General features: G+C 25.1%; 1 protein-coding gene across 3 annotated transcripts in view; it reads right to left on the reverse strand.

Moving 5' to 3' along the window:
- LOC129611081 (protein dead ringer) overlaps positions 1 to 27,891 on the reverse strand; it is a 114,163-nt gene that overhangs the window by 72,509 nt on the left and 13,763 nt on the right. For 2 of the 3 annotated variants that reach the window (XM_055524013.1, XM_055524014.1), the window contains exons 2-5: positions 14,054 to 14,304; positions 13,820 to 13,976; positions 13,467 to 13,716; positions 13,245 to 13,345 (exon numbers count right to left, since the gene is read on the reverse strand). In XM_055524013.1, coding sequence (XP_055379988.1) covers positions 13,245 to 13,345; positions 13,467 to 13,716; positions 13,820 to 13,976; positions 14,054 to 14,304 — 759 coding nt within the window. The remainder of the gene's footprint in view (positions 1 to 13,244; positions 13,346 to 13,466; positions 13,717 to 13,819; positions 13,977 to 14,053; positions 14,305 to 27,891) is intronic. The other variant, XM_055524015.1, reaches the window with a different exon arrangement.

Raw genomic sequence — 27,891 nt, forward strand, 5'->3', positions numbered from 1 at the left:
ATAGGGTTCTGCATCTGCTATAATAAATCATTTGTGAAAATTTGCTGAACTTTAATTTGGAGTTTTTAAGTTATTGTTGGTATATACGAACGAACGGACAGACGAATGGACATACGAACAGAAATAGTTAAATCGACTAAAGATTCGGCGTTGATCAAAGAAATAAACTTGAGCTTATATCTAAGACCATTATTTCTTAGCGTTACAAATGTTAAAGCAAATTAATTATAAACAAACCATACGTTCGTACGGCTATAAAGAGAAATATAAGTTTTGCCGTAAATAATTTCGGAACAAATCGAGAAATTTTAATATTCGAATTTGCTGATTAATGTCAATGGACAATGAAGATGCTCTGAAATAGCTAAAAGTGAAAGTATTTAAGCTTTTATCAACAAACTCTGTGAAAATTTAGTAGAGCAACAAAAGAAAAGAATGTACTTATTGAGTTCACTCTGTCCACCTATTTATACATATCTACATGAAAGTGTATTTTAAATTTTAATTTAGTAAAAACTATTTCAAATATTATTTGAATTCCGGGAAATACAAACGTTCTTGATGTTAGTTTTACATTTTGGTAAATGTCCTTATTTTTTTGAATGAATCGAATTAAGAAAATCATACAAATATACACATACTTCAAAATATTTTGTAGTTGAACATTTTAGTCGTGAAAGCGAAATTAAATAATTTGAATAATTTTTTAAAAATTTTCAAATGTTGAACCTTTTGACCTTTAAATAGAAACTTGTTAATAATTTTTAAATAAAACTTCTAATGAAAACCCAAAAAAGTCGTTAAAAGTGGAATTCATGCCGCATTTTCAAAGCCAAAGATACCCTTAGAGTTTTTACAAAATCCTATTCTAAAATAATTATAGAAACTAACTAATTGGTCTTTAGAAAAGGCCACAGAAAATTATTGAATTGAACTTGAATTGAAATTATTGAACAAAACTTGGTCAGTTCTGCATTATGCGTCTATACCTATGCCTCTTTGTTCAATTCAAAAACACTGACTTATAAATTTTTATATTATAAATTGTGTAATATTTGCTGATTAAAATTTTCCTTCTTTATGTGGTAATTTATTTTGCAACTTATGAAAATCAACTTATAAATTCACCAAAAAAGAAAATATAAAATCAGAAACAAATAACATAAGAAATGAAAATTAAACATTTGCATTTACACGAACATCCATCTAATTTGTTCATCATTTTCATCATCCATCAAATTCCCTTTTACTAATATTGTTTTTTCACTCTTATTTATTTGTTTTTAGTGTTTTTCTCTTTTTTCGCTTTTTTAATAATAAATAACGAATTTTATAAAGAATTCTTTAAAATGTAAGTAACTTTAGCTTAATTTTCTACCATCATTTTTCTTAACTTTAATAAATTTGTCTTATTTTTTTGCATATTGTACTTGTATGATTGAGGTGTACCTAATGCAACAAGTTTCACAGACGTGATAATTATTCGGTTTTCTTTATTACTCTTCTTCTCCTTTTATACCTTTTTCTATGTAATTGCATGTATTGCATTCATTATTAATATGAATTTAAATTTTTTGACTTACATATATGCACATTGTGATAAAACACACCAATAAAAATACATGAGCGTCCATATAGGGAGACGAAAGTAGCACCCATATAGTGAGACGAAATATTTGTGAAAAGTTCACACCTGGTGAATGTTATTCACAACTTAACCTACACCAATTTGAACCTGGAAACTTATCCAATTATCGAACACCTTAAATTAGCTCTTTTTACTTTTTAAATCAATTTTTTCATGGGGCTCCTCGTTCAAATTTTAACTTTTATCGAATTTCTCGTTTATCAGATTTTTCGTATAATATTTTAAACTAGAATTAAAAAAAAAAACAATCAATAATTATCGCTATAATAAGCAAACATCTCGTATAACTCCGTCACCTACTTAATGAAACTTTATCCGTAACACAATAAAATATTGTAAGATTAATTTGAACTCGGATAATGAAAAAATTTCTAACAACTGTTCTAACTTATAGTTAATTCGATTTATATTGAAATAAAACTAGGTATTTTTCCTCTTTCCAAAATATAATTTTACATATTTTAAGTCAATAACCCCTTAAAAATGTTTTTGCGAAGACGCTCATGCGTTTTATGCATATTTAAATAAATATTGCATTTTGAATGATTTTTATATTGAAATTTCAGTGTATGATGGGATTCATCATTTGCATGTCGATTTGTATAATAACTCTTCGGTAATTTTTATGCTTACTTACTTTAAAATAATATTGAAGAACGAATACTAATTTGAAAACATAATATTAAAAATATGAATTTATAAGCATTTACTTAGAGAGTCTTTCAAAAAGAATACTTTTATAAATAAAATGTGTTAATGCCAATAAATAATCCAAAAAAAAAATAGAAATTTTAAAAAGTTAGTCATTTGTAAATATTTTTGAAATTTTATTCGATTGGAACATTGGTTTCAAAAACTTTTTAGCAGTCTAACTGATTCAAATTTTTGACAATAATTTCAAAAAAACCGTTGTAGTTTTCCTGACATTATTTATATTTTCTAAATTAATCGCACTATAAAATATACACAAAATTTGACAAAAAATTAAAAAAAAAAACAGGGAATGAAATAAAAGGGGAAGAAAGAGTTGTCTTAAATGTTGATTTTTTTTAAACTTACATAATTTTGGTGTCTACGATTAGATATGTATGAATATGTAAGAAAATCATAACCACGCCATAAACCTTTAGCGGGATTAAAATTATTGTTAGTTATTAGTTACCAATATCATTTAAGTATTAGTTATCGAGATTAAGTTTAACTTTCTACTTAAAATATAAAAAAAAGCAATAACAAAAAAGCAACTCATCAAAACAACAATTGTAACAATTAGTCATTAACTTCCTTTCGATTTTAGGAAACTGCCGAACCTAATTTGGTCTGCGAGTAATCGGTCATGTTTTGCATTGGTGATGACTTTCAACGAATAAAAACTATAGTTTCTCCAGAAAACATTTTAATTTTTTTCTTTGGAGTTTTTAAAAAATTAAATTTTTTATGTATTAATTGCCAACAATAAATTGCACGATATATTTTTGATTAATATTCTAGAAGAAACCGATACATTTGGTGTACTTGTGTCGAACTTGATATGAAATCTTTCGATAGCACTTCATTCAGGTGCACAAAAATTTAGGTCATACAATCTCTTACATATTTAATATTTTTTTAAGAGTGAGAAGCAAAATATTTTATTATAAAATTCCAAAAAATATAATATTCGAAAACCGTTGACAGACCCTGTACAGTTGATGACACATGAATGTAATATATGCATTATGCACATTCGTACAAATTTTTTGTATACTAAAAATGAAATATTTCACACCAAAGAATTTTTGTTTTTATTATTATTCTTTCTTGTTTTTACTATTATTGTATTCCTTTAAAAATTTTCTTTTCTCTTTCTCTGATTCTCTTTTTTAGTTTTTTATTATTCAATGTAAAATGATAAATGCTTAATATGTATATCTATATATTTTGTTTACATTTCTTCTAAAAGGTTTTCAATATTCTCTCATCATCACAATAACAATCAACATCAGTTATCAATTATCACAATTATTATTATCACCAATAGCAAAAGTGCATTGATGTTTGTTTTTCCTTCTTCCTTAAGTATTTTTAAATTAAAATTATATTAACCCATTAAGAACTTATAGTTGTTTTCTTCATAACCAATGAAATGTTTTTGTGAAATTGCTCAATTTAAGTGTTAATTTTAATTGTTCCTACTTATTGGTATGTAGTATGCGAGTAATCAGTTAATTTTAAATTCCCAATCAATTATAAAGGGTTCTCTACTAATTCCTTATTTATTCGTGTACATGTTTTGTGCCTGGTTAAATGGTTGAATATAAGCCCCTGGTTATTAAGTTAGTCGAATAACCTTAGTCGGTATGGCGGGATGTGCTTATTCTGCATGAATTGAAGATTATAATTAAATTTCTTACTATACGAGTATTTATTCATAATGAACTGTTTTGAGTTGTAAGTTTGTAATCAAATGAAAAATTATAAGAATTTTATATAAATTTGGAACAATAAGGTTAAATTTTATATTATAACATTTTTAAATTTTTTATATTCAACAAATACAATATCTTTTATCCATTCATATTTGAAGTTAATATACGCTTGCTCATAATTTCATACGAAAAAAGAAAAACAAAGTTTATACATGAGCAAATATTAATGTCTTCAAATGAATAAGTTTATATGTATATGGATGTATGGTCATAATTATATGATTATGCATAATATACTAGATGATATGCATGTATATGTATACATACAAAATATGTATACTCATTTATGGATACAAATATTTTTTTAATAGAGTAATAATATTAAAAACTCAATAATATATTCTACTAATTAAATTATCACCTGCCAATATAAGTGTAATATTACTAAAGAAATTTTAATGTATGTACACTTTTTTATATTTATTTTAAGTTTTTTTTCCCATTTTATTTTATTATTTTAGGAAATATTAACAAAACGAAAAAATCAATATAGACTTCTTATAAATAACCATCATTATTATAATATTATATTAGACAAAGTTTAATAAACTCAATTAGAATATATAAATATGAAATATCAAATAATAATATTCATATTTGTACTCGTATGTACATATATATGCATAAATAATAAGCATATTTAAAAAAAAATATGTAAGTTTGTAACATGATGTGTAACAATAAATAAATAATTTGTAAGTATTCCTTATTTAAAGAAAACTAGTATTATAATAATTCATAGTAAATGTGTGTATAATACGAAATATTGTATTTATATTAAACATATAGAAACCAATAATAATTGGTCGCCTAAATATTTCATCCAAATATGTCATACCACTGAAATTCAGCAAAATAATTGAAATTTAAGGTTTTGAAAATTATTTTTATCTGAAATGTAAAATAATAAATAAATTTTGTTTATAAAAATTTTAAGAACAATGTCTGTTACTTTACTTATTCTAAGCATATGAAATTTATTATTACATTATAATTTAATAAATTAGAAAATATTTTCTTTCATATCAGAAACGTACAGCCCTCTGGAAAGGACTATACATAAGTATGGAGAAAGAAATAATAATATTTTTTCTCAAAGAACCCGATAATGATCAATTTATGTGTCATAAGACAATTAGCAAAATATTATTTAAGTTCCCGATGTATAATAAGCTTTACTTTACAAAGACGACCTTAGAATTAAATTAGAAATCATGTCTTAATACTTTTTACCAAGATGTATAAAATAAATTCGGATCAAATAAGAAAAAACGAAATAAATTTTCCTGTGAATAAACTAAGGGTTTGTAAAATAGCATTTTTTTCTTGAGCAACTAAAAATACTTTTTTTAAAAAGCAAGCTATGTAAATTACACAATTTCGCTAATATAACAAAATATATGATATTATTACATACATTTAGGATGACAAAAAAATATGATGGTTAAAACATTTAACTTTAGTTTATTTCCTGTATAGAAATTTAGAGAAGCTTGCAGTTCCAGAAATATAAGGTCTGGAAAATTCAAATTTTACAAATTTTGAAGGGCAATAATTTGGGAAGCGACTAAGGTGGAAAAAAAATTTTTGCTAGAAAAGTTAATTATTTTTTGTTATATTAACTATTTTCTAGAAAAATAAGAACAATTGTGTAAAATTCCAGGTTTCCATCTTAAAGCATGTAGAAGCTTTGTAAACGAACACATAGATGGTCCGACAGAGTACAACTAATAAACAATTTTTTTCTCATATTTTTTTTGAAAAATATAAGAATTTCTTTTTTGCTTTAATATAAGAATTTCTAAAAGCTTACAGTTTCGAAGAAACGAGATCCCGAAAATTGAAATTTTGTTAATTTTAGAAGGTAATAATAAAGGTGGAAAAAAATTTAAAACAAAATGGGCTTAAGATACTGTTAAAACAAAAACTCAAAAACATCTGAGTCGCCATAATAGTAGACTTTGGCCTTTAAATTATACAATAATAGTATAGACTTTGACTTTTAATTTCTACTTTGGAAATAAATGATTCGTATAACAAATACTCATGAAATTAATAATTAATAAATTTATTTTCCAATAAACTATTTTACAATAAATTGAAAACAGATGAAACACATCATATAGTTATGCACTAATTTTATTCTATTATTATGAAACAAAAAGCCTTAATTGAAATCGATTGATTAAATTGCATATTTTGCTGTTTCACCAATTAATAAACTAATATTCATTATTTATTTATCATTGAATAGGAGATATGTAATTATTTAAACATTCGTAGCTAAATACATAATTACATATTATATGTATATTGAATTCAATTCAAACAGGTGTAATTAATTAATTTTTATTTGTAATGCAATTTAATGACATGCCAATTTAGACAATATATAAAACTATCCTCTATTTAATCTGCACACATTTTTACTCAAATATTATGAAGTTTTTTTGTGAATTAATTAAAAATGATTAATAAAATTCACATTTCAATTTACCATAATATACAAACACAACAGTTTATAATTGCTAAAGTAAGCACCCCCTTCTAAAATGTAAACAGAAATAGAAACGTAACGAGCAAAAATTTTTCTTAACACACATTTTTACGATGCGAATTTTGAAACCTTCATACCTTAAGTTTCATATTATCTATTCACTATAACAGCCATTCTGTTAAGAAAATGTAGTAGTAAAAATAAAGGTAAAAGTACAAATTCTTTTCACGTTGCTACTGTTATTGGCATTCATTGTGATTGCAATTGAAGAAATGATATGAGAAGAAAATAGAATTTTTTAAATTTTACGATTCAACCGTGTTGTTTAATTCTCACCAGAGAACGAGGGTAATTTTGCAAAAAAAAAGTTTTTATAACTTTCTTTCATTAATTACAAGCATATGTTTGTTTGCAAATACTATATTAAAATACTTAATATTGCTTACTTGAAGTAGGTGCAATTATTCATATATCTACATGTGCTGTGAATGTATACAATATATTATGTATATGTGCATTTACAATATTAATATGTGCCAAAAATAAAAAGCTCTTTAAATGAATAATGGTTTTATAGGTTTCATAGAAAGAATAAATATGTTTTACAAGTTATTTTATTACACAAAATTCACTCACATACATAGTTTCATACACATTCTTTACAAATTTACACATTCTTATACAAATTTACTAAACCATATAAAAAATATTAAATATTAAAATATATTTTCCAAATTTATAAAGAAGATTTTCTTAAACTTACACTATCAATTCAAGAATGTAAATAACTCTAACTAAAAAGATATAGCAATCGGAGGCTACTGATTTAGTGTTATCAAAAATAGTTTAAGTAAATTTCAGTCTTATGTATTTTTGCACAACTCCACTAGATGAGTTGAATAAGTACTCGTATATGTTAAAATGCACAAGCTAATATAAGAAATAACAATAAATTAGTAATTACATTTCAATATCGTATCTATTTGGAAATAGTAATTAAATTTTTTGTTACCGCCTAAATTGAACCTTTTGCTATAAATATATAATATACTTATGTGATATAATACGAGAATGTCTTCAACTATACACGATTCTCAAAATAAAAACAAAATTTATAATATTGCCTTCATAACTTCTATATGCACCCATATAAAAAGATGAATGAAAAAAACGAATTTTCAAATTAAAAATAAAAACTAATTCTTGAATTCCTAAATGAAAATAATTTCCGCTGAGCTGAACACCATATGATATTTTTAAAGGTTTTTAAACTAAAAATAGATTTAAATTTCAAACTTAATATAAAGTACACTGCATTGCTGCTTACCTTCACAATGTCAAACAAATCTGAAATGAAGCTATGATTGCTTTCTTGCATCTTTCTAGTCTTTAGTCTTTCTATTGTTTTAAGTAAGGTTTTGTTATAGAAAATGTTTGTTCTTTAAAATTTTGATATCCTTCACTTAGATTCAACTCAAAATGTTTGTTCTAAAAATAAGTTTCTTTTTTTTGCTTTTTACCGTGTATTTAAAATAATTTTAAAGCTATTTAACACAAACAAAACTTACAAATACACTGATAACATTAATTTTACTTTCTATAATCTCGAAAATATGTTAAAAATACTTTTGGAATGCAAGGACTTTTTACAATATTGTTAAAATTATTTTCACTAATTTTTATGATTAGCCATCAAAATCATTAATGAATTTTAGGTAATGTCAAACAACAACAAAGAGTTGCCAGATTATTATATAAATACGGTTTTAAATATTGCAGTTTTAAGCTATATGTAAGATATATGAAAACGGCTTAAATTTCGATGTGCTTGCGATAAATTTTGTAAAGATAATATTGAAAATTTTAATTATTTCATATGGAGAATTATTCGTTACATTAGATCTGTTTAGTTTAACTCAATTAAATACTCGAAATATACTTTTTTTTTTATTGGTATGAAAAGAAAACTTCCTTTTATTCGGAATAAAATACTTTTTTTTATTTTTTGGTAATATATTTCGTGCGCTACATACGCACTTTATCAAAGCTGATTTTCTTCTATTGCTTTGATAAGAATTATATTTCGGAAAAATTATCAACCATTGAAAAAAATTTTTTGAACTCGAAATATAATTAAGTTCATACAAAACCCAACGCACATTTTTTGTTAAAAATTATTTGAAGTAGAACAAGGTAGAAATAAGTATTTTTATTAAGTTTAATTTAGACATTTTCACATTCAACAAAGTTTATGTTGTTTTATTAAAAATATTATATAATTTAATAATAATTTAATAAAAATACTATAAATAACTAAAAATAAATTTTGTTTAAATTTCGATTCATTTTTATTTCAATATAATTGTTAAACATATGTATACAAAAATTTTAATGCAAAATTTAAGTGCTAAAATAGAACAAAATTCTCTACAACTGACGAAAACAAAATTTTAATTAATGGCATATTTTAGGATAAATTTAAGTAAAAACTAAAAAACATTTTTTTAGAATGTAAATAAAATGTTATACAAACTCAACTAATGTTGAACAAACATTAAGATTTCTTAATCTAAACTTTAACTAAAGACGTATTTGAACATCTTTCTAGAAATTTATCATTAGTAAATTGATCTTTTTAATTGACCGCCGTATAACTTCTTCAAAAAAGAGGTAGAATAGAGAAAACGCAAATTGAATAAAGGCAATAGTTTAATCTGATAAACTCGCGATTTTTTAACGGAATATAAATTGGCAATTTATTGTCTCTACTAAATATAGATTTCCTACTTTCAAATGAATTTTCTTTCAATAATTTCTTAACTTCCTACAAAAGCACTTTTTTCACTTCGATTAACTGCCTCTTTTGTTTTCAAATTAGAATCAAAAGCCAATGGTTTGTAAAGTATCACCTTTGCATTAATAAAGCAAAAAAAAATTTAAGAGGCGAGATAAAACTCGATTTGAAGTATTAATTGCGTGGGTTGAGAAAAGCAATCATGTATATTTTTTAATGACATGGTACTTGCCGTTAGTTTTCTGCATATATAGAAATTTGAGTTTGCAGTTTCGGAAATATAAAATGCCGAAAATTTGAATTTTAAAAATTTCGAAAGGCGATAACTTGAGGTGGTAAATTTTTTTTCTAACGAAATAAACTATTTTTTAGTGTCTAAAAGCTATTAAAATTTTAAACTCTTACAACCTGTAGTCTAGAAGAAGAACGACATCAAAAATTTGGAAAAAACGGATTTTAGAAAATGATAAATTTTAACTGCCATTTTGTTTTTTTCAAAGATCAAATATTGTATGATGTGATAGAAGAAGCAATCCACTGCCAATGTTTGCAAAATTTGGAAAATGCTAACGGTTTTTAAGATTTTGAGGGGGTATAACTTTTAAGGGGAGAGATAGGTAAAAATTTTCTTTTGCGTAAAAAGTTTCTTGATAAGATCTATGTACATATAAAATTTCAGCTTTCTATTTTCAAGGGTGCTGAAGTTTTGTAAACAAACGCGTGGGTAGACGGACGGACGTACTGTCGGAAGGAAAGCAAACGGACAGAGTGAAACTAATAAAATATTTTTGGACAAGTGCTAAAAATTGAAAAAAAATTTATGCAATTAAAAAGATTGCATATATTTTGGCGAAAGAATCAAAAATTAAAACAATTGTAAACATAGTCGTCGAATACGACTATTAATTAAAATAAATAATTATATTCTTTATGAACATCAACCGTTAGATTTTGCTTTCATAGAAATTCGGAACAATTAACAGTTTCGGAAACATAAGTTGCTGAAAATTTCAATTTTAATAATTTCGAGAGGCGATAAAAAAATTTCATAAGGAAACAAATTATTCATTAATATCTAATTTCAAACTCTTATTGTTGTTATTGGTGTTTTTTTATACTCTTCCAGCTAACTGTCTAATGTAAAAGCGAAAAGTTAAAAAAAATAGTTTTGAATGAATGAAAAAATTATTTCAACGTTCGCATGCACGAACTAATGAACGAACAGAATGAAATTAATAACAAGTTTTTTTGGAGAAATTTTAAGAAGTGTTAATTATAATCAATTAGTACTACTTTCAGGAAACCAAATTTTTGTCCTAACCCATTTAAATAAGAGTGAACACATTTCCAAAAAAATTTGAAAACTTTTATATTCAAATATACAAAATATTCTTAGAAAAAGAATACTCAGATATAAATATACATTTAAAAGTCAAAAATTGTAAAAAACAGAAATATAAATTCTAATATGTCAAAATTTACAAAGTATATACTTGTATTAAATCTGTGGAATACTTCCATGTGATATTGTTCACATCAAAATAAGTACCTCTGCCATACACTTACGTACCTAAGTATGTATGTATTTTATTCACATATGTATGATTGTGCATTTGTACCACATCTATTTTATTTCTAAAATATTTTTCATCTTAGATTGAATATTAAAAATGTGTTATTTTAGTATTTGTTTTTGTTTTATGCTTATTTTGTTTAAAAAATTACACTAATGCAGCAACTCCGTATTTACATATATAATACGTTTATTGTTTTTACTTTATACTTTCAAGGTTAAGGCCATCAAACCGATATTTTCGGAACACCAAAAATAATTTTATGTGAGAAGAGCATAAAAAAAATCTTAAACAATATTTAGTAATTCTATTACATAACAAATATAATTAGAAAAATAATGTGTTACAAAACAATAAGGAAATCAAAAAATGTTCCTGTTAATTCTAAGAATATTCGAAAATTTAATACAGTTGTGTAAAATAGATCAATATTGAAATTGGTTGCATTGTCACGTGTCTATAGTGTGTTTAACCCTTTTTATCCATAGGAAAATAAGTTTCCACGCAAAAAAAAAATTTAACTGTTTATTATAATATAAGTATGAAAAATCACCTGCGATCTACGAACCTTGAACGGTACATAATTTTAATTAGTTCATTTGTTGTTTTATTATTTTAGAAATCGTAACAACTTTTACAAACTTGCGGAGTTTGTTAAAATTTTGCTTAAAAAAACCAAGAAGACAAAATTTTTATCAAAAAATTTAGGGCCAGGTTACGAAAATTAAATTTTTCTTTGTTTGTATTAAACAGTTAAAAGTGTTGATAAAACTTCAATTTTTGGGTCTACATTATCTTTTTTAAAAAATTGGATAAAAATATTTTCAAATAGTACTAACATTAAGAGCAATGGAAAACAAATGATAAATCACAAGCTAAAGGCAACAAAATTGTGGCAATTGTCCTATTATTTTATAGTTTACTTTATAATAACAAAATAAAATGTTCACATTGATAGGTAAACTTTTAAGGTTTCGCAAATAAATTCAATAATGTTCATAATATTTTTATTCATTAATTCAAAAGAAAACAAAAAACCAATGGACGTACCCTTTGTAAATTTCTTATGCTTAGATTTTCAATAAATTTGAAAATTTTATATATGTATTTAATTTCAGGAACAGATTTCGGATTACTTGTGATTAGGATTGTTGTGAAACAAATAACTAATTGAGATCTATCAAAATGTATAGACCTAATTTATCTTAGCAATCTAAGCAAGAACAATGTTCAACATACTTTGAATATTTGATTAACTCTTGAAATTTTACTTTTAAAAATATTATTCAAAAACAATCAATAAAATATCAAATTATTTGTTCATATGTATAAGATAACAATTTAAATTGTTACGTTAAAAATTATTAAAAATTTTAGTTTTAGAATTTTTTATTTGATATTTAATTTAGAACAAAATTAAAAAAGTGTACATGAATTTTATATCGGCAAAAAAATTTTAGTTAAAAATTTAATACAGAAACCTCTGATAAGTTTTTAAATCTTCTTAGTAAGAACGTGTGTTGTTCCGAATACAATTTTACAAAATTGTTCAATTAAATCATACTAAAGCAAACCTTTGAATAAATATAATTATTTTTTCGAATTACAACAAGTGTTATGAACATAACACGGTTTTTATAAGGCTTTATAAAATTCCGCATTATGCGTTTTTATTTTTTAAAAATAGAATGCAATAAAATGTAAGTTGTAAATAATTTTGCTCTTCTTTTTCTTTCTTTTTGTTCTTTGTTTATGTGATATCACTTGTGGAGACTTTTCCATAATTATTTGATTTCTATTTTTCGCCATTTAGTTAGGCTGAGACTTTGTCGAGGGAAATGTGATGTTAACATATTTAAATATGTATGTATGTTTACTCTACTTGTTTATCTAACTTTAAGATTATAAAAATTATTTTAAAAATTTTACACTATAATTTAAATTATTTTGCATTTTGATTATCTGCCAACATAAAGTAATTATTTTTTTAATTATTATTTTCAGAGCATATTTTATGATCTTGTTAAAACATGTCACTTGTTAAAAATCAGTTTAAAATAGTTTTTATTCTTCTATTCTGAAAAGCAGATATTTCAAAACATTTTGCAATTATGAATACAAAAACTAACACTTAATTTATTGCGAATCCCTTTCAAAAAGTAAGGAAGAATCAAAGTATAAAAGCTAGGTGAGAATAATTTGAAAAGAGCGTACCATTTAATATGTAAATGATAATGTTTGGGTATAAATAGAGTTTACTAACCTGTCTCACTTGCTTGTACTGTTCTTCAAAGCTCCAGCCGTTATTTTGTTGTGAAGAATTTGATGCTTCACTGGATGTAGAAGAATTCGATGCTGGGTTTGCTGTAGAATAAATTATAACTTTTCTATATGCTTGTAATTCATAAAAATACAAATTTATGTATGATTTGATATTAAATCGAAATCTATAGTGTTAAGGAATATTTCAGTTGTTCCAACTTACCATCTTTTGTACAAGGTGCATTTGGTGAAGTAAAAGGATAACCATTCGATATTGAATGTGAATTATTTTGATGTGAACTCGATTGGGATTGTTGATGTGACAATGAAGAGGATGATGACTGAGATTGATGTGATAGACTTTGTGAATGATGGCCAAAACTACCTAAATTTGGTGTTGGTAATGCAAAAGCTGTATTTGGTGGTGTTGCTAAACTTTGATGTGAAAATCCGTGCGGTGAATAATCCTGATCCTACATTTACATAGTAAGTAAATTTTGTAAAATTTAATAATCATAGGAATAAAATGTATGTAGATAATTTTTTTAAATTTTATTAGAATGTTGTCTTTTTTACCATTAAACCAACTTTCATATCCCTAACTTGCATTTTAAGTTTCTCTAAAACATCGCCATTTGGTAAATTTGGTAAATTGTGTAAACCAGTTATACCCATAAAATTTGATAAAGCCCCTAATGGATGATTTGATGGAAATTGTGGATGATGGGGATGACTGAAAATATTTTTAAATCTTATAAATGAATAAAAAAACATTTGAATTATTAAACAAAAACCAAAACAATAAATTACCCTAAAGGTATATCTGTATTTTGTAAAGGACTTCTAATATTATTTGTTCCTAAACCAATCATTGCACTATTACCACCACCACCACCACTACTACCACCATCACCCCTTGTATTTAAATTAGAATTAGTACAATTTGTATAATCAATTGATGACGATGACATCTTTGATTTATGATTTATATGATGACCGCTCTCTTCTGTTAAATCGATATCTCTCATATCATCATCATGTTCAGAATGATCCTCATGTGACTATAATATTTAATGAAATAAAAATAATATAAAAATTATTAACAACATTTATATTTTCTTAAAACAATTTTAAAACGAAAATTATCTTGTAAAATTTAATTAGGAATCATTAAAGTGCATGTTCATGATTACAAGAAGTAACAAAACCAAAATAAAAAGATTTAAAAATTTTTAAATATGTAGCTTGTGGTTGAAATATCAAAATCATTGGATATCAAAAACAAAAGGCAAAATTTTTAATGCCTTCTTCTTGTTGCTCATATTAAGTCAAGATTTAAAAATAACGTTGCGAAGAAAAAACAATTTGATTTTTAATGTCACAATACTCAAAAATTTTTGTTTTGCATGCTGTGACAAAATGCAATGCCATTAATAATAACACGATACGATCATAAGTATATTGAAGATTATTACAAATCGAAATTAAAATATTTTAATTTAGTGCGATTAATAAAATAAAGAGTAAAAAAAATTATTGAAAATATTATATTAAATACAGAAATTTTTATCGGTCCGACATAGCTAATTTTATTTTTTAAAACTTTGGTTGAATAACTGGATAGTTTATTTTGAAAAAGACCTAAGTTCATTTGCAATTTCAAATCTCTTTTATCTTCAAAACAATTATATTAAGTTTGAATGGTTGAAATTCAAACTCATCTCGTTGAATAAAATAACCAGAAAAAGTAAACCAAGTTTTTGTTTGCTTTAAACCTTAACGTACCAATATTTCATTTTTTTTTTAAATTACTTTTACTTTCAAAATAAACTATCCAAATTTTACGTCTTGATTTAAAAAAACTAAGAAGTATGTGAAACAAATTATAAAGTCTGAACCATTGACTTTAAAATTGTAAATATTAAAACCAGGCAGTAACAAATATTCCTAAAAATATTTACATGTCATATTTTAAAATCAAATGTTTGTACTAGAACCTACCAACTTTTACTAATGAGAAAACTTTTAAAATATTACCTTAATTTGTGAAATTTCAAAAATTAAACCAACATAACATTAACAAGTTACATGAATTAAAATAATGAAATTATGTACATCGATTACATTCGTACCCATTCGTACGAATTCGTGAATTCATTCGCAAAACATCGCTCCTCATTCGTACCCATTTCACTATAACATATTATAACTATCGCTTTCATATTCACTATCGCTTTTAACTATCCAATGCACAAAGATTTGTCCAATCATAAAATCCTGTTCATTCAAATGAAAGTGAAATTCTTACACAACGTCCTCAAGAATGATTGCAACTTATTAGGAAGGATAACTAAATCTCAGACTTTTTAATGTTCCAGTTTTAAAATTTTAATTCTTGTTTCTTAATTTTATTTAATATAATCTCAAAAGTCCTTGTTAATTCCGGTTTTTTTTTATGAAAATGAAAAAACTAAATGAATAATGTCTTTAATTTTTTTATTCAATGATGTAAATACAAAAACTATATTGGTTGTAAAATTTACAACACACAATTTTTTAGTGAAGCAAATGTGATCAAATTTTTGATTCACAATTTAAATGAAAATTAAATTAAAAGGGAAAAAATAGAGTTGACCTTGTCAACTCTGTGATACCCTTACGAGTTTGTTATTCTATGTGCGAATAAATATACCATAACAAACTATGGGAGAGTCTACGTTGCCGTATTACCATATTAATTTATGCAAACTTTCAGTACTGCGTTTTTCAAAATACGGTGTTTGCCAAACTACTATTGATGTTGTATGGCAACTACCAGAAAGAGCCAAGCAATTTTAACGAATATTATCAAACACATCGGCCCTACTAATATATTTGCTTTTGTGAAATTTCAATACCATAGCTTTTATAGTTTCTGAGAAATACCCAAATAACTTTTGAAGTTGTATGACAAGTACCAGAAGGAACCAAGTAATTTCAACGACTTTTATCAAGCACATTGGCCCTCCAATATATTCGCTTGCGTAAAATTTCAATACCACAGCTTTTATAGTTTCTGAGATATAGCCAAATGAATTTTGAAGTTGTATGACAACTATCCGAACCGGTACCACGATCATGTCCAATTTAAATAGGGTTCTGGCACTTACTACAATAAATCTTTTCTGAAAATTTGGTGAACTTAGCTCAATTAGTTTCTGAGTTATCGCTGGGACGCACGCGCAGACAGACAAAGCTAAATCAACTCAGAATTCGACGTTGATCAAAAACATACACTTGAGTCTATATCTCAGAACATCATTTCTTCGCGTTACAACGGTTAGGCAAATTTAGTATACCCTTCGAACATACGTTCGTACGGGTATAAAAATAAATTTATTACGAAAAGTCCATCGAAAAGGAGTAAGTAAACAAAGTCTATTCACCCATATAAAAATTTTTTATAAAAATTATATTTTAATTGTGCACTAATGTTTTATTCTATAGATAAAGCACTAATGTTTTATTCTATAGATAAAGCATTTAATTGTGCCAAATTGTACGTTAAATGACAAAGTTCAAAACAATCTCTATATTAGAATTTATTACCAATTGGGATATTCCAGTTCTTTGGCACATGGACCTTAACAATCAGCCTGTTTTTAAATTTTATCATTTTTAAGAAAATATTTTTTCTTGATATTTAAAAGCAGTTAGGTTTTCAAAGAAACTAGTTGCAAAATACTGGAATTTTACTACGAGATGAATTGTTATTTTTGTTGTAATTTGTAGAGGAATAATATACTAATTTCCTTTAAAGTGAATATATCAGCTATAGCTTTTAAAACAATTAATTAAATTTCGGAATATCAGGGAATGTCAGGATATGATCTCACCAAAGATTAATGTAAAATTTTTTACAATTATCGCAAGAACACAGAAAAAAAAGAGTAGAAAATTTACCTAAAACAATAGTATAAATCACCTAATGAAATGCTTGATTTTCAGCCTCCTAAACTATTTAGCTACATTGCCTAATTTAAATTAGCTGAATTTACTTTTTAATAATTAGGAAAATTAACCAAATAAATTAGCTAATTTATCTACAATACTAGCTAAAACGCCTAAACATTTGTCTGGATTTCAACTAAGCAAAGAGTTGGTTCACCTAATCTTTTAGTTGAATTATTTTAAAATCTTTTTGGAATTCAACTAAAGAAATTGGAATTTCACCTAAATAACTAGCTGAAAAATATTCCCTACAATAGATAATATGCCTAATTATTTAGTTATAAGAATCGAAAATATAACTATTTAATTAGATAATTAAAATAGTGTTTTTATCTATTATATTAGAAAAAATATCTAAATAAATTAGGCTCTCTTCTAAATTTATTTAGGCTTAATCCTGAAAATAAAAGGATGTTGTAAATTAAAAATTAAGTTTTGTTTCATTTAATTTTATTTTTTGCAATATTTTTTCAGTTAATGTTACATTATTTTAGATTTTTATTGTTTTTAATTAAATCATACATATGTTTACATATCTATATAAAAGGTGGTTTAATTTTGATAAATATATTTTTATTAGACATAGTTATTAAATGAATAGGTGGATATCTTATATCATTTGTTTTAATTATTTTTAAAAGTTTACACTTTTGTCTACTTACATTATAACATAAATAATGTGGTTCAAAATTATATATAAGCAATTCTTCACAACAAAAGAAAAACGTATTATTTTTAACACATACATAATTAAAAAAAACTTATTGGTTTTCAAATCACTAATAATAATTACGTCATTAATTTGGTATAAAGTATTGTGGACATATAATTTATTTGTGCAACTAATTTTTTCAAAATCAGATAACGTAAAATCATAGTTATTATATTTTAAGTCTACTTTTTTACTTGTTGTGTGTATCTTATTTTCATTAAAACATTTATATTACATTTTCATCTCTTCACTGAAATAATCTTGTCCGAAATACAATTCTAGTTCCAAATTGTTCTTGAAGTATCAAAAAATTGATATCATCTGCAGTTAGATTTTGCAACACCTCAATGTTAATGTTCTTAACTAAAAATGCAATAAATATATGAAGGACATAATTAATAACAATACTAAATGTAACATAAAAAATTATACAACATCAAAAAAATTATATTTACAAATTTATAATTTCATTTCTAATTATTTTATTTTACCTTCCAACAGGTAAAATAAAATAATTAGAGCATTGTAAATACAACCTTACATTAAATTTTTTGTGTTATTTTTGTTTAATTTAATTTATTAAAACTTTGATATTATATAATTGATGACATTATGTATTGATAGAATATAATTTACCTGTAAAATCGGGAATTAACTCTTCCAAGCCCCAACCCAAAAGAAGCGCTTTGGTACCCTTGCACAACCTCGAGTTCGCTATATTCAGTGGTAGATTTATAATTTCTACATTTTCAATAACAAAGGAATTATTTCTTTTGATAGTTTTATCTGAACAAGAACCAGATCCTGATTTTTTTTACTTATGTATTTGATTTCATAAAAATTTTACACTTTTAAATTGCCGTTCACTTATGTATTCAATAGTAGCAAGTTTCTCGTATAACTTTTAACACAATTTTAAAATTATTTGTAAACAATTTTTATTTTTTTTAAGTAATAATAATGACTTTTTTAAAATTTTTTTAAATTAATTTCAATCACTAAAATTTACTTTATAAAAACAAAACGAAGCTTCTTAACTATATCAATATTCACCATGTACTAGCTTCTATTCAAATACTTTAAAAATTAGAATGCAAAACAAACTAGCGGTACTTTTGGTTTTCTCTTGATAAAACGAGTGTTTTTATGTGAATTCAGCTAATGTTTTCGATATTTCGACTAATGTTTTAGTTAATTTTTTTTGGAGCAAAATAAAGTGGCTGAATCACCTAAAGTTATAGTTAAGATATCTAGAAAAGTAGTCATTGAAGAAGAAAAGTAACGGTATTTTGTTTTTTATTTTTTCTGAAGAAAATATTTGATCTTTTGATAAGTCAGCCAATGTTTTCGGTAGTTCAACTAATGTTTTAGTCAATTTTTTGCAATAAAATGAAATAGCTGAATCAACTACTGTTGTAGTCAAAATATTTAAAAATGTAGTCGTTGATTAGGAATTTATATAAAAGCTGTAAATTTATTTTTTCTTTTCTTTTCTAAAATAACCAAATGTTTAGGTGAAATGTCTATTAAAATTAGTTGAATATTTTCAACTATTTATTTTAGATAATACACCTAAAGGATTAGACATATCATCTATTTTTTTTAATATTGTATTCAACTAATTCTAAATAGTTGAGCTAGCTAATAATGAATTTTAAAACAGCTAAAGGAGTTGTCAATACTTCTAATTGTTTATAAAAAACACCTAATTTGAGATCAGCTAATTACGATTAGTTGAAAAATCTAATTCATTTTTTTCTGTGAACTAATTGAGGAAATTTCTTAAAATTTTCAAGAAGTGTTTAAAAGACATTTTTACAATCTTTAGCAACACCTTCGCTTAGCCAGAAAAAACTTCGGTGGTCTTTTACCTAGAACTAGCATTTCTGGTCTTTTTGTGTAAAAGAAAAGTGAAACTTCTAATCGTAATAAATGCTATGTTGATTAGGTCAAAATTCCAGATTAACAAATTTTATATTCATATTTATACGAATTTTGCTAAATTCTTGTGCTGTAAAAAATGTTTTATCCATTTTTGCTTCAAATCATAATAATTAAGTATATGCATTTTTTTATTTATACTTTTCTTTGCGATGTCACCCGATCAATTTTTGTAAAAAATAATTCGTCAGAATAAAAAAAATTTGTGACATAATGCACAAATCAAGGAGACGATATTAAAGTCTTTAAAATTATTACATGTTACTTTTTATAATCTCAGTTTTCAACAACAACTACTTTATTCGAAAACAAAGCAAAAGATTATTGAGTAAAATGTATGTTTATAATTAAGAAAACATTTGATTATTGTACATATGTACGTACATACATAAATACGTATAACATATATTTATGGTTCCATTACAATTAAAATTAATATACAGTGCGCTTTATGAAACTGAAACCAAAAAACAATTGCATAAAAATGCTATATAGGCTTTATTACGACAAAGTACTGTGAAGGTCTTAGTGTAGATGCTAAAAATTTTATTGTTGGTTAAGGTTAATTTAAATTATTTCTTCTATTCAAAGACTCTAACTTCCTCTCGCTTTTCGTAAATTTCAACTTCAATATCACCAATTGTGATTTCAATGTTCATCTGCAAAGCTGCAATAGTTTCCCGAAGGTCAATATAACAACAGATTACATGACTTATAAATTGGTAGATTCAAAACAAGAAATCAATTGCATTCTTAATGAATATTTTTTAAATTCTAAAGTTATCAACCCTGGTGCAAACCTCATTCAGCTAATGACGAAATGACATGCAAATTAAACTTAACTAATTTAACATAAACAACTTTATTAAAAATAATGACAATCGTTCTAAAATATTCTGTAAAATAAGTTTAACTCCAAGTCAGTCTAATTAAAATGGTGTCTTTAAGGCATCTAGACTTTAACAATTTGTCAAAATATAATTTTTTCGTGATCCGACATTCACGAACTACTTTTGATCTAGTTGAGAGAATATTCGCTTGTATTTGGGATTTAAGCTTATCTTTGTACAGTACTAGGAATATGCATTTAATTTCTATATAAATTATTCTAGTTTTATGTCACACTGTACATGCTACGAAAAATATTTATTTATGCCTTAATAAAATCACAAAACAATAATGTACAAGTGTATCAGATTGCATTACACGTTCGGCTGCCTGTTTATAGTTTCATAAATGAAGGAGGAATGTGCACTGTATAAAAAGACCCTTCGTATTTTGTAATTATTATTTTAGAATTATTGTATTTTGTTTTTTGTATTGTTTTAAAACATGAATTAAGCAAATGTTGACGAAAACTAGAAAACAACAAAATAAGAAAATATTGTGTATATTAAATTTCTCATTGAAAAAGTATGCAATATAGTATAAGTCTCTCTCGATATCGATATTTAGTATTAATGACTTGGGTAAAAATTCATAATTATAATAATGTTATTAAGAGGTAAAATAAGACTTCCAAATGAAGCCTAGGATATGCCATGATTATTATTTTATTTCTTTTTCATTTTGTACCACATATATTTAATTTTTTCTTTATATTTCGTTTTCTTTAGATTTCTTTTTTGTGATTTATATTATTTTTATTTTTCCAATCGATCCAATTAAGTTTTTTAATATATGACTTATAAACTAAATAGGAAATTACACAAAAATATCACTTATGGAACGGCTATCTATCTGACAGGAAAATATTTCCAAAAATTTATTAAGAAGTAAAGTCAAACACACCTTGTGCCAAAAACAATTAGCGAATAAATCTGCGCCAGTTTATGTTGATTCGTAAAATGTTTTTATAAACCAATATACATAGGTGCTTTTCTCAACTGAATTCTGCATCGTCCAATATAGCATCTCCAATAACACTTAAATCTGTTTCTTCTTTAACATTAATTATTAACCCAGAAAAAGAAAAGAATATTGAAATCTTACGATTTATTTTAATTTTAATGATATTTGCATTTTGATTTTCTACGTAAACAAATAAATTTATTAGAAACTTAAAATTAAAAATTGCTTTATTTTTAACAGAATAACCCTTGGAAGATATTGGGAGGCACCTTCAATATTTTAGTACATTCCCAAACTAAAACATTTCGAACTGCGACGTTTTCCTTCAGAGAAATTTTGGGGGGATGGGGGGGGGGGGAATCATATCGCCTCATACATACGATAGGAAGGATAGGATTTTAAATAGGAAGCAACAAATCGCGTGAAAATTTTAGTTAGTCATGGATTTTCTTAAATCTTCATAGAATCCATAGATTATATACTTAGATTAAATCTTCATAGAATCCATAGCTGCAAATTTAACCGAACATATTCTTAAGATTTATGAAAAATTATCAAACGTGCTATCAATATAACATGCAAAAGAACTAACCGTATGATGGCACAATTTAGCGTCGAGATCAAAAGAGAAATATTGGTAATTCACCTTGCGGTTTCATTTTTAACTTAATTTTAATGTAATTTTAATACGCTTTTGTAACTACCATTATTTTAATATGACATTGTCTGTACATTTGTTTAGTTGTTATTAATTTTTAAATATAAAAATAAAATTTAATATTGTAAAATATTAGTGCAGATACTTAAATATTTATTAAAGGAAAAAAAAAATGAAAAATGGAAATAAGGCAAAAAATAAAAAATCTTGTAAATTTCAAAATTTTATAATGTTTTCTTTTACACTTTCATAAATTTTCTGCCAATTTTTATACTAAATATTAATAGGGTGTATGTAAGGCCGATATTGTAACAAGGAAATCAATAATGTATTTGATTTTATTTTCCTTTTAATTCTTGCCTTTTCTTTTATAATATTTTTCAAATTATTAATGTGATTATTACTCAAATACACATAAATTTATAATGGTTTATTCTTTTTGTGTGTAAAGAAACAATTTTCTGCTGACTTTTACTAACCATGATGATAATGTACGAGAATTTGTTGTGGAAAAAGTTATTTGAAATCACGTCAATGCAATTCAGTGTAACATTTTGTAACATTGTAAAAATGAATTTAAAATTTTTATGCTAAATATGCGGAAATTTTAGTTTATGCCTTTACGTTTTATATCGTACGCAAATATATGTATACATAGCTATCCAGATTGGTAAGGTAGGCATACTTTATAAACAAGAATCAAGACTTTTTATTTATTATCGTTTGGTTGAAAATAAATCCAAAAAACATTTTAAGAATGGAATCAGGTGCAACATTGTACAGTTACAATATTGATCATAACAACAATACAATAAAACTATATTTGTTTAGTGGTGTAATAAATTGTTTAGAAAAATTTTACTTGTAGTTTTACTTGAGCAGTTGATTACGATTTAAGTTAATATTCATGTAATAAGTATGTGCAATTAGCAAAACTGCTACATATCTTTTTCACATTAAGCAAATGAGCAAAGTTTATTGATCTTTAATAACTGTTATTTGTTATATAAATGATCTTAAAATTAATTAACGATGTACATAGTGTTGAGGGAAATTAAAAATTAATTAAATGCAAATTTATTTTAGATTTCACCAAAATTTTTTTATGAACAAGAATTGCATTTTATAACTACTGAGTTGCATTGAATGACCGAAATTGGATTCATCAAATTTGCTCCCTTAAGCGCCACCAAGAAGAAAAACATCTAAATGATATTCTTTTATAATAGCACTGAAAATACACTGAATTATAAAAAAAAAAAAAATTTTAGCGAAATGTCCTTCTGTCGAGCTGTGTGCAGGTGCATTCGTGTATCTCAATTTAGGCTGCAAATTGACAAACTTTTCAGGAAATTCGCATGACATGAAATGAACCTTTACTGAGAAGCAAATTCGCATTTTCTAGGTAAATTAATTAAAAGCATGTTAACGTTTTTATCATTTAAAACACGTGTTTTAATGGAAATTTTCAGATTCTCATGCAATATTTTGGCTAAATACACTTTGCGATTAGTTATTGACCACCTTAGTTTCTTTTTAAAAGATATCCATATAGATATCAGTACCTCTAGATAACGAAATTAGTTTAAGTATTATGTCCTTATATTATATAGGTACAAATCCAAACATACATTTATATATGCTTGTATAATTAAAATATATTTATAGTATGGTATGTAGACTCATAATTATTCAATAATAGAAAAATACAATGAGTTAATTTTATCAGTTAAGATCCTAATATCTTTTTGTTCAGAAATTTCAATTAAAATATTTGTAGGCATATCTGCTTTCGTTACGTGAAGTAAAAATTACAATGATTTGCAAAAATTAAGTGATTAGAAACTATTGTGATATATAAAAGCTAAACAAAAATCACTTAATTAAAAATATTACTTGGGCTTGAAAAAATTTTCAATATCGTTTATACAACAACTAGTCTGCATTAACTAAACTAAACTAAAGTAGTACTGCTTCACATGATAATGCGATTAATCACAGTACTTAATTTTCGATTACAGTTTATTGAATTCATGTTTTTTTTACATTCATGCAAGTAATTTATTCGAATTTCACCAAATTTTGAATTATTCTAACGAAATTAAATGTCTATTAAATATTTGTTATATTTCTATTTAATGAAAATGTAAAACATTTACAAGGGTGAGGTCGTTTATCAATTTACCGAAACTGAAGTATGACACCATTATAGACTCCCATTACCTCTTAAATTTTAAAATTTTTATATTATTAACGACTGATTAAGAAATAAATAATTAAAAAACAAATTGATTAATAATTTAAAATACAATGAAATCTTTTATACCTTATCAGAATTTTCAAAATGGCGGAATAATTAAAATAAAATTAAAATTTAGAAAAAACTTTTAATTCTTATTTTGTTTTTTAAACGTTTATTTTTGCTATTAATTTTTTATGTGCTATTAATTATTTTTTTCAATAAAGTTTTTAATATTAAAATAAAATTAACAATTTTATCGCAAAAAAGTACTCGATAACAAATTAATTTGCTTTAAATATGGTTATTTTGATTGTTGTACAAATTAAAAAAATAAATTTTTACATTAAGTTCATATTCTAGCTTCATATACACAGCAAATGTTCATATCGAGATTATGTTGGAACTTTTTTGAAACTGAACATTCGAATTTATAAATGAAGCACTTTCTTTTGTCATTAAAACATGAATTATTAAGATATTGAAAAAGTACTACTGCACATTACTGCATTGTAAAACTGCACTGTGACCCACTATTAAATTCCATCAAAGAAACACAATAAAATTATTATACAAATACGTGAAATACGTAGAAAAAATCAAATTAGCCCTTCAATGAATGCTCATATTTAACTCGATGATATACATAAAGCACGCGTATTTTTATTGAAATCTTAACAAAAATTCACATGTCAGAAATTACTGTTCCTTGCTTATGAAGTAAATTCAGTTTACCTTCTCTGTTAAACATTGGGGAACCTATAAATTTAAAATATATATAATGTTGCTAGAGAGTAGAATACGTCAAAATATCAAAAGTTGTAGCAATTTCAAATGTTCCAGACTCAACTATGAGAGCTTGTAATTTGCTTCAATCTACATGTGCATATTACATAAAAACAAGAAATTTACACGTTTACATGTTATATTCAATGTTGTATATTTATTTTTAATTTACCGATACGAGTACAACTTCTATGAAAATTAATTAATAGCAGAACGTTCTATTTTTCTTTTTATGGCATTGATATTTTCAACGATACTTTATCACAAGCTTATATAATTAAAATTCATACATAATATACATATATAAATATACTTATACGTAGAGTATTATCAAGTATGGAGTGGAACAGTTACAAAATTTGTTGAAATGCAAATTAATTTTTACATTAAGTGAAAATTAATTTTTACCGGTTGTTTTTCTAATTCTATTGTCTCTTAATATTGTTCAATAGTTTGGTATCAAAACTTGACCATACTGTAGTAATTCTATCACAATTTAGGAAAATAGGAAAAGAAAGTCATGTCCATTTTTTATGTCATCATATTACACAGAATTTTGTAGCAGAATGAATGCAGCTTCAGGGAATAACTTTAATTGAACAAGGTTCAAGAATATCTGAATGACCGAGATTATTTTCTATTCCGAGATAATCGTGAATTTGCTTACAAAATTAAGAGATAACCTCAAATGTATTTCAAAACGAGAAAAAAAATAGAGTTGACCTTGTCAACTCTGTGATACCCGTACGAATTTGTTATCCTATGTGCGAATAACTAATGTGCCATAACTAACTATGGGGCAGACTATGACTTTAAGTTGCCGTATTACCATATTAATTTATGCAAAATTTCAGTACTATGTGTTATTCAAAATACTGGTTGTGCCAAACTACTATTGATGTTGTATGGCAGCTACCAGAAAGAGCCAAGAAATTTTAGCGAATTTTATCAAGCACATCGGCCCTACTAATATATTCACTTGTGCGAAATCTCAATATCACAGCTTTTATAGTTTCTGAGTTATAGTCAAATAACTTTTGAAGTTGTATGGCAGGTACCAGAAGGAGCCAAGTAATTTCAACGGCTTTTATGAGACACATTGGCCCTACTAATATATTCGTTTGTGTGAAATTTCAATACCATAGCTTTAATAGTTTCTGAAATATAGCCAAATAATTTTTGAAGTTGTATGGCAGGTACCAGAAGGAGCCAAGTAATTTCAACGACTTTTATGTGGCATATTGGCCCTACTAATATATTCGTTTGTGTGAAATTTCAATGCCATAACTTTTATAGTTTCTGAGATATAGCCAAATAAATTTTGAAGTTGTATGGCAGCTACCCGAACCGGTACCCCGATCATGTCCAATTTAAATAGGGTTCTGGCACTTACTACAATAAATCATTTGTGAAAATTTGGTGAACTTAGCTCAATTAGTTTTTGAGTTATCGTTCGGACGGACGGACGGACGGACGGACGGACGGACGGACGGACAGACAAAGCTAAATCAACTCAGAATTTGACGCTGATCAAAAACATACACTTGAGTCTATATCTAACACCGTTATTTCTTAGCGTTACAAACGGTAAGGCAAATTTAGTATACCCTTCGAACATACGTTCGTACGGGTATAAACAGTATCCTTAAGCGATTTCTTTTTGAGTTTCTGTTTCACAATGTTTGGGGCGCAAAAGCATTTTTTATGAACTTTTCTTTAAAATGTAATATGTTTAAACAATTATTGAAATTGTTACGATACAAACTTCGAAACCTTCAAGCAATAATTGGCTCAAAATATATTTTGTGCTTAATTATTAGCAGTGCAATTTGGTAGTGAACCAACCTGTATAAAATTGAAATATCTGTAATATAAATAAATTCGTTCATACGTACATTTACATGCAAATTTCAATGTTAAATATGTTCAAACGTATGTAATTTTTAATTTACTTTAAATTTTAATAACAAAGATTTATAATTAAGATAAGTACATAATAATAATAATAATCGCTTCGTTCTGAAAAAATATTAAAAAAATATCGTAAATCAAATGTTGATTTCATGAAGAAAATTTACTTGACATTTTATTGCTACTTATTATATGATTTTTTTTTTGTAATATACACACAGATACAACTATACGAATATGTACATATTAAATACTTAAATAGACGTCATGTCTTACAATATTTTTATATATATAATACGTACATATATAAAATTTTTATAAATAAAATTATTGAGTATTTCTCTTCTATTATTTTCTAACACTTTTATTAAAAAAATTAATTAACACCCCCGCATCTTTATATGCACAATAAAAATAAGAGAAATAAATTCAAATTTTAAAAATAATTCAAAAAAATTCCGATATAATCGTCAATATTCATGTAAATTTAATTATACATACACATGTACATATGTACATATATGTGTACACACAATATTTAATTTATATTACATGTTTAA

This window comes from Condylostylus longicornis, unplaced genomic scaffold, assembly GCF_029603195.1.
Source record: "Condylostylus longicornis isolate FDR11 unplaced genomic scaffold, ASM2960319v2 ptg000048l, whole genome shotgun sequence".
NCBI classification, from domain to species: domain Eukaryota; kingdom Metazoa; phylum Arthropoda; class Insecta; order Diptera; family Dolichopodidae; genus Condylostylus; species Condylostylus longicornis.